The sequence below is a fragment of the Triturus cristatus genome, chromosome 3_2, assembly GCF_964204655.1.
Source record: "Triturus cristatus chromosome 3_2, aTriCri1.1, whole genome shotgun sequence".
Lineage (NCBI taxonomy): Eukaryota > Metazoa > Chordata > Amphibia > Caudata > Salamandridae > Triturus > Triturus cristatus.
In genome coordinates, this window is record NC_140584.1 from 914,778,114 (window position 1) to 914,787,524 (window position 9,411).

A 9,411-nucleotide genomic window follows, 5' to 3' on the forward strand; every position below is an offset into this window, starting at 1 on the left:
ACTCAATGAAGAAAAAGTTGAGAAAAACGCAGGTGAGATGTATTTGAGGGGTGAGAGAAGAAAATAACCGCCGCCTTACCTCTTCAAGGTGATGGAGCAAAATTTCAGAGTTTTCACCGTCTTAAGTCTTGGTGCAAATTTTGAATCCCAGCTTTACTTGAGTGGATGGATCTTTGTCTCGAATTCAGCTTTAACATCAACAACATCTCAATAACAGTGAAGTATATTTTCCCCCTCAAGAATGACAGAGAGAAGTAGATTTACAAACCATGAATGTACATTAGCAAATTAGCAAAATTACAAACTCAAATCATTCAGATTACTCATAAATCAATAATCAGCTGGTTACAGCATTAGTCAATATGATCCAAAGCAAATCAGAATAACAAATACATAGCCAAGTTATTTAAAGATTATTGTTGTTAAATCATGAAAGATTCGACTCCCCTGAAGGGAAACTCCCTAATGCTAAGCTAAGGTTTTAGAAGTGAGCTCAGGGAAGTTTTGAGTAGCAGGTGTCAGCCAATGAAGTCTCTAAGACAGAACCAACTGAAGGCTCTACTCAGACAGAGAAGAAATATATTTGCTTGGGAGATGAACTATGTGAGCAGCAATACAATAAGCACAGGGTCGTAAGAGAGGCAAAAGGACATCTGCCTTGAAAGGTGGACAGGAGCAAGTCTGACTGTCTAACATAGTGATGCACAATTAAATCATAGAATTCAACAGCCTGGGTCCTCCTTATGGTTCTCAAAAGGAAGGAACCAATGAAAATTAAGCAAGTGTCAGCCCTCTTCACCTGAATCATACAATGGAAGATTTCAGGTTCATGATCTTCATAGATATCTTGTTCAGCCCATGAAGAGATATATTCAATGGCCTTAACAAGGACTTTAACGATAATACCACAGCTCCTGTGAGCATACTGTTGGAACTCGGCTTCTGGAATAAGAAAAAGATTATGCACAACAAGCAGAAACATAACATTTCATTTAACATGGGGCCTTTCAAATCAAAGCCTATAGTGACTATGCCTAACTTAATGTTAACATACCCTAACTGTGACTAAGTGTTAATGTAAAAATCACTAATTATGATAAATGTAAATATAAAATCAAACTTGCACATAAGTAAGCAGTGATATATCCCTTTGTACCGGTTGCGGGGGAGCTCAGGGCGTCTCATACCAAGAATGAACCCGCCTCTCTCCCATAGCCCTGTGGACGTCCCGAGAGCAGGGCTCAAAGAGCACCCTGTGACTTTATGGTATAATGTATGCTAAGAACAGTATAGTGGTCTTGGTGGAATGTGCCCTAAGTACCAGAGGAGGAACTGCCATCAGTAAATGCTTTTGAGGAGATGTAGAAAAGCAGGATAAATAGGGCAAGTGTTCTAAGCCTTTAAATTACTCTGGCCTGTCTCTGGCGTCATTTTTCGCAAAGCCAGTATTTTTTATTTTGCATTACCTTGCCCCAGTGCCAGTAGCCTGACATAAATTCAGAATTGGTTGAGAGTATTATACAATAATTGTAATAAAAATAGTGTACAAAAAACAAGCAAATTAGTCGAGTCCTTTAATAGATCTATTTTATGTTGCACATTCTCCATCTCTCAAAGGTAACATCAAGCTTACCACTGCATGTTAAAATACTACAATATGACACACTTAGCTAACTCCTCCTTTTCCTTTGAATCTTTCCTCAGGTGGAGTCGTCTTAGGAATCAATGCAAAAGGGGAACGCTTAAAACACTGGTTTGACTGCCTGAAAAACAAAGACAAGAAGATTGAGCGCTGGCACACACTAACCAATGAGCTACCCGGATCTTTCCTCAGCGATTGACCTCAGAGACTCCCATACGCCCCGTGATGTCATAGCATCGCTATACTGCCAAACTGGATCGAGGAACGACTCATGCCTTCGGACATTTGGTTTATTTGCTACAGGATTCTGTATCAAAAGGGATCTTCATCATTCAGTGAGGCCTACAATCCACTGCCACTGTTCAGTAGACCAAGTCCCCTGGGTTTGCCTCCGGCAGTCTGAGATCCCTTCTCCACAGAGCTTCAGTAGGGGAATGACTGGGGAGCAGGCGGCTGGCACAGAGTTCTCTTGGTGTCCAGTGATACAATGACATGGAGATTAGAAGGAATCGAGTCCTAGCTTATTCCCTTTTCACCCGCCCCTCCAGTCCAGCAATGTTTACATGGTTTCTGATGTCAGAGTGAACAGTTTGGTGCTCATTCCCCACAACGACGTGAAGGTCTGTAAAATAATACCCTTGTCATCGTCAAGGCTGAATGAAGGTTATTCATTGAAAAGGCCACAACCACCCGTGCTCACGCGCAAAAACACACACGCAGTGTGCCCCTAAAACAGCTCTCCTATAATTCACTGTAAATGGACTCGGAGATGGGTGATGGGTGTGTTTGGGAGGTTTGAGGTCAAATGGGCACAAGGGGTCGAACTTAAATATCCATGGCTTGAACATGCTGGAGCACCAGAGGAAGAATGTGGGTAGCTACTGACGTCACCGTTGCCACTGGTTGGCCAATTACTATTTGACATATAGGCAGAACATCTGCTGTTTTGGCAATGAATGACAGCTGAGGCACATGTCATGTTGAAGCAACGGGCTTGCTAAAGCACGTGACACTGATTTATTGTTACTGTTTAGTGGTCCAGCAACACATACTTACATAAGGTGCCCATCAAAAATAAACTCTGCAAAAACATTCGAATGCAGGGAGAAGCAGGAGAGAGTGTCCAGGTCAGAGGAAGGTAGAAACAACTTTGCCTTCATCATAAAAGTGAAAAAAGGCCAAAAATATACATTTCATAAACGTCCTTACATAATTGTTCTTAGATATAATTCACAATCAACTTTCTGATTCCTCATGTGTCAAGCGACATAGATCTGTCTTTTTCCAAGGTGTTCCTTTAACCAATGAACAATATGGCCCTGGTTCTGAACATTTTAAGAATATAAAAGTCACAGAAAGACTGCTTCTAATTCTGTGGTAACTCACACTGTTGGACATTAAAATGTAATGATGGTCAGTTGATGACCTTTATGACACGCATAGGACGAAACAGCCCAAGTTGTGTTGGTCAGTTACCATAACTAGCATATTGTCATCATGTACCGATACTGACCGTGCTAGTTCAGAACAAAAAGACCAGCTCTTCTATCATGCTGAGCTATCAGAGGAAGAAGGTGAGAAGAAGATACGGTTGCTTCGTAACTTCCCTTAGTGGACAACCACACCCTTCATATCTGGTCTTCCCAGAATGCGCTGCTCCTCTGACCCTTCAGACCTCTGGAATTTACTAGCTGATGTTGGCAGAGACAGGCAATGAAGATCGAGTTGGGATGTGAAAGGAACAGATCATTGCCTGCTAGATGATTTTTCAAAATCCCATTTTGAAGCACCAAAGATTGTTTTGAAGCAACGTTAGATCAGTATCCACTCTAGAGCCAAGAGACTCCTCATGCATTCAAAGCGCTGCAGCCTGCATCCCCTGTCAATATTCTATCACTCTTACATGGAGCGGTTTGCTGGGTGCTTCCCAGTGTTTACAAAAGGGGTACAGAATATGTAGTACAAGGTATAAATTAGCATAAAGATCATAAGGCGTTTTAATAGGACAGAATAGTTATGGCTCGTTGACCGCACTTGTAAAGCGTTCACTACAACACGGTGTCTCTTGGACCTGATCAGCACTCCAGCCTTTCGAAGGATTTCACTCCCTCCAGGGAGGGCGATTGCCCTATTTCAAGAGGGAGTGTGTTCCAAATGGGATGGGCCTTGAGCCGAAAAAGATTTACCACCTTTGGTGCAAAGATTGAAATGAGGCACTGTAAGTAAGGCATTATCTTTTCTCTGTTGGTGGTGAGAGGAAAGGTACCTATGCATTGTGTGGGAAAGATGCATGCGAGCAAGACCCATAGGTACTTCTCAGCCACAGACTGTAGGTTATGTTTGTATCTTGTCAACAGGGACAAGAGAGGCATAGGAACAGATATAACACTGAACATTGTGGAGGCTCGTAGGTCACAGCATCAAAATCTTGAAAGGTCACAAGAAACCTGTGGCATTCGGGGAAGACAGAGATTGCATGGTGGTTGATATAGTGAAACAAACAAAGATTAGGAGGGGCAAGCTTGGGGACACATTTAAACACAAGAATTCGTAATCCAGACTAAAATGTTCCACCAGTCCTGGAGTGTCTTTTATAATGAAAAGGCAGGTCCTCATTTACAGGTCCTACAGTACATTCCACTTGATCCTGATTAGTTGGATCCGTTGAAAGCGGGCGCAATGATTCGCTGTTTGTGGCAACCTGGAGAACGCTTCTCTTGGCAAATTCTGCCCTGTGATGGCCGTTTAGCCCAATTGGTAACTCTCCTTTTGGGCGGGTTTTAGCGTCCTAGCCAATGACTTGTCTAAGTGGTGAAGACAAAGGGCTATATGTCTTTTCTGTGCGCAGAAAGGACTTCTGTACACTATGCGGGCACTTAGAGGCCAGGAATTGGATTGTGTAGAAGCCATGCGGGAGACTGATAATAGGGCTTTTATGGGTGTTCTCAAAGTATATGTGTATGGTCTTCAAACTATTAGAATACTCAGCAGACAACTGTGGTATTAGTATGCAGTCTTTTGTAAGAGGGTGCAGTGGAATCCTGTCAAGACTAAAATGGCTGCCACTGAGGGCTGGAGACAACAAAACTCCAATCAACTTTCATCCCCCTTCAAGAAGCCTTTCCAAATATTGCGAGATTGGGTTAAAGTCCTTTCTTAATCACAAATAACTGCAAGCTGTTTGTCAACATCTGCTTCCCTTTTGGAATGCATATTATTTGTTTGTCAACACAGGATAAATTGGGCAGGGATTTCACACCTGGTACCTCATTTCCTGCCCTGTCTTTGTTTCTGTGTCGACATTCAGCTCGATTAAGCACAACTCCGGCACCTGTGGCTTCGCCGTTGCATTCCCTTTTGGCCATGTCCCCAATCCTTGTCTTCTCCACTCTAACTTCAGCCATGTTCTGATCGATGCAGGGGATGAAGGCCAGAGACTGAAAGATGAAAGCTAATCATGGTCTGCCCCTGACCCTCCCACCCGTGTCTGCTCGGCTCCAGTGCAGTTGTCGATGAGCTATAGCTTTAAAATAGAGCTATGGAAGTCTCCATTACCCGACGCGCAGAAGATGCTCTAAGGTGCAAACACAGGATGCATGTTCTGTTGAGAGAAAGGATGTGAAAAAAGAGATTTTATTCAGATGTGTACTTTATGCTTTCAGCGCTCAGACGCCCAGAGGAGTCCGCTCTAAATCCCCATGTATGTGAGTGGCAGCCGTAAAGGTTTCTGGCAGGTAGCAGTGCGGAGAGGGACCTGTTTATCCGAAAGAAGTCAGAGGTGGTCACGTCTTCCACGTGCTCGCCGCAGTGTTAACGAAAGGGATGGTTTTTGTGCAAACGAAAGACTCTGTAGGCCTTATGTGCTTGCACTTTTACCCTACGGGGCTTATTTGCAAGCCCCGTGCGCCGCCGGTGCGTCACTTATAACATGGGAAAAAATGACATACTGGTGGTGCAAGATGCTTGTAAATAAGCCCCTACATGTCAGTGGGGTGCCATCGCCTGCACAGGCAAGAATTCACGGCCTTCTTTTCCCAACTAAAGGGCATATTTACAAGGGGATTCTGCGACCAGAATGTCATTTTTCCCGGTGGCACAATGCCCTGCACCATATTTACAAAGCGGTTAACGTCGCTTTGTAAATATGGTACCCTGAAAGGGGCGTGCAGTGGGTGTTGCTATGGGCATTCCACCGCAACACCCTTTGCTTTTTGAGGCTGCTCAGATTTACAAAGAGGTGTAAATCTGAGGCACCCTCAAAAACTGACGCCATGCAATCACAGGAGCTAGAATGGCACAGTGAGGAGAAATACCTTTATTTTTTCTCATTTTTGCTTTTTCTATGTGTGCTACAATCTGAGGCACACATGCAATCAGCAAACCTCCATTAATGATTGTTTGTACAGGAAGGTGTGCCTTCCTGCACATAAACAATCATTAAATAATGACAATTTGCTACTTCTGCAGCACACATAGAAGTAACAAAGCGCCACTATTGATTGTTTATGTGCACATAAACAATCATTAACTGAAATGCAGGCACCCTTACACTATTGCGCAAGGGTGTGTGTGTTGGCGCTAAGCAGCTATTTCTAGCACCAGCACTAGGGGAAACATAGGGGTGTGCCATATTCTTGTAAATACATTGCATCCCTGCGTTTTGGATACTGGTGGAGCGCAGCACTGCAAAATGTGCCACAGTGCTGCGCTCTGCCATTTCTTTGTATGCCCCTAAATTTCAGTGTTGCACACTGCAGGTGGACAGTCCTAGAGATGACCTCTTACTTAACTATTTTACTTTGGGCGCTGCAGTCCAGAACCCATGGTTGTTGAATGGAAAGGTAGCCATGATCTCAAACTAGCTGCAGGCACATCCCAGGCCCTTCCACTTAAAACAGCGAGTTAAAACGGTGTTAGTCTAGGTAAAGTCTAGTGTTGCTGCCTTTTCAAGTGCCACTTGTTCATGGCCAGTGTAGGTTTTTCCAAACTTAGGCACCCCTTGCTGCTATTTTTATTGAATGCAATTCCAGGTGTTATTGACTTACACATTAAAGTCTCCTTATGACAGTGAGTGCTTCAACTCTTAGCAAAAAACATCATCCTTTTAAGTTTTTGCTCTGGACATTAGGACCACTCCTCTCCAGTCATCCACTGTAGATGTTCACCTCCAAGCACAGCTTTTGTTCATAAATGACATCACTGGAAAAAAGCACACAGTTTCCTTCCATTGGACTCTGATAGATCTTTCCTCAATTGTGAAGTTTTTTTTAATGATCACAATACTCAGGAATCTTAAAATAGACACGTTTAGATCCAAGCATGCATGAAATAGCTCCTAAAATATCTTTCTCACTTGAGGAGGAAGATGCTCATAAAAATGTAAGCTTAGGGCTGAAAATGTATGCAAATTGCTAATTGTTTTTGACATCCAAGCAGGGATCACAAACAAATTGTTTACATTGTATAAATGCACGAAGCTTATTACAGTCACTGGTAAATTAATTCATTTGGAATGACTGTCTCATTCCTCCTCTCGCCTGTTACTGTGGAGGCAGTCAGAAGCGGAAAGCGCAGATCTTTGCTGATCAGCAAGGGTAAAAAATGTCTACTGGTGGTAGTAAGAAGGAAGAGGTTTACTAATATCATTGATAAATTTTAATACATTATTTGTATGCCTGTATCCTTGGATAAAAGAGGTCAGAGCAGCACATATTTTGGCAAATATTTTGCCAGCCTCGCTTGGCCAACAGCACACAAAGTCCCACAAAGATTTCCTTTGTAGCTAAGGACATGGTCCATTTTTGTGAATGAGGAGTGTGTGTCTTCCTGCGGGAAGAAGTGGTTTATGACTACAGTCTAGGGTACTCTGCTAAGCTGGTAATTAGGCAAGAAGAAAGCATCAGTGATGACGGTGCACATTTGCAGCAGGAATGAAAAACTGGTTTGGTTTTTGGGGGCCCCCACCAAGATGCTTCACCAACATATTGATGCTTGGTGAGGTCACATAGGGGCATATCAGCAACAACCGGCGATAATTATCGCTAAGCGCACTTAGCGCTAGGATAATTATCGCCGGCTAACGTGGATTTTTATCGCTGAGATAGCGTGCTATTAGCAACGCTTATCTCAAAAGCGATAAAAATCCTAGCGCTAACTGCCAACGTGAGATTATCGCTGGCAACCCAGCGATAATCTCACGAAGTTTGGTGTTAGCTTGATGATAGGGCCTCACATACTTAGCCATGATATCCACCCTCCATAGGATATCATGGCTAAGTCAGTCCTGAAGCAGGCGTAAGGAAAGTAGCGATAACAGGGGTTATCGCTACTTTTCTTGCCGCTATGCTTCATAGCGTGGGGCTTGATGATAGGAGAAATGTCGCTTAATTTCTCCAGTCATGTCAGGTCAGGAACGCCCACTTTGCATCTCATTAGAGATGCAAAGCTGGGCGTTAAGAATATGGGCGCTAATGCAAGGTTTCACGCGATAGCGTGACCTTGCTAATAAGGCAATAAAATTATCGCCGCGTTTCGCCTGAAAACGGATGCAAAAGCGGCGATAATTTTATATCGCCTCGTTGCTGATATGCCCCATATTGTTTCTAGCTCAAACGGTTCAAAAGTTATTAACAATGCAGAGAAACGTGTTGCCACGCAGTGGAACATCCTTTCCAAAGGTTGACTGGTCACATTTGTGTTGCTTACTGCTAAATTTGAGTGTTGAACTGCTACTAATGAGGTGCAAACTATGCCCAGACAGTGTTAAAATAACAAGTGTAAAAGTTAAAAAAGTAATACTATCATCAAATATGCTGCATTACGCTACATAATTTGCCTTTTTATGCTGCATAATTTAATCAATGCTTCTGCAAATTTTGGCACTACCCTGCAGCATAATTTCAGAGACGATGGTTAAACACCAACATTGCAGAAATAAACTCTTTTCTATTGAGAGGCTGCACGTGCCCAACATAGCCACACAAAGTCAATCAATCTTCTGTGCATTCACTCATTCATCCTGAGTACTCCAAAGTTCCAGTTTCTCACACTTTTGCCCTCCTGGTAAAATCTTACTACGCAAGTTGGATGTTATTGGCTGAGATAAACGCTACTCAATTATGACTTTTGAGGAAATAACTTGTGGATTTTCGTGTTTGCCACACCAAAGTCTAAATGTTCTGGGCAATATTGGGCAATTTTCCCTGAAAATATCAGCAGGTTGAACTGCTGATAGTTATCACAAACTCATAATTGTGACGCGTGGTGATAGTAGTTACCACACATATCGTAATGAACTTAGCTGCTTATATTGAGAGCCTCACTCGTTGTTTTTCCAGCAGGAAGTGGTCTTTGGTATGAGCGGCCAGGATCTTACTACCATTTTATGCATCTTTCCGGAGTTGCTTACTTGCCAACATGCCCTTTACCCTCCATTGGGGAAGAGAGGAGCAGCACAGACCACTGACACCAGGTTTGTGTTGAAAAGGCTGCTTTATTGCGACAGATGCACATCCCAAAATAACCTAGACCATACAAAACTATAACCTCACTAAACAAAGTTTTTTTTAATTAAATAACCTTATTGTCATTTATAAGTCATATCACTTTTTTAACAGTTCCAGGAGACAAGTGACATTGTGACCCCCCCCCCCCCCCCCACTTTGTCTTGTTTCTCAAAAGAACAACTACATCCCATTTCATACATTCCTATCTGGTCACTCTGTTCCTCATATGTCTGTCTACTACATCATATGCTATTATAAGCAACA

General features: G+C 42.9%; 1 protein-coding gene across 1 annotated transcript in view; it reads left to right on the top strand.

Annotated features, from left to right (window-relative positions):
- LOC146858448 (double C2-like domain-containing protein beta) overlaps positions 1-7,144 on the top strand; it is a 602,492-nt gene extending 595,348 nt beyond the window's left edge. The window contains exon 6 of the mRNA XM_085649370.1: positions 1,705-7,144. Within this exon, the coding sequence (XP_085505496.1) occupies positions 1,705-1,841 (137 nt within the window). The 3' untranslated portion in view covers positions 1,842-7,144. The remainder of the gene's footprint in view (positions 1-1,704) is intronic.
- Positions 7,145-9,411: the final 2,267 nt, after the last annotated feature.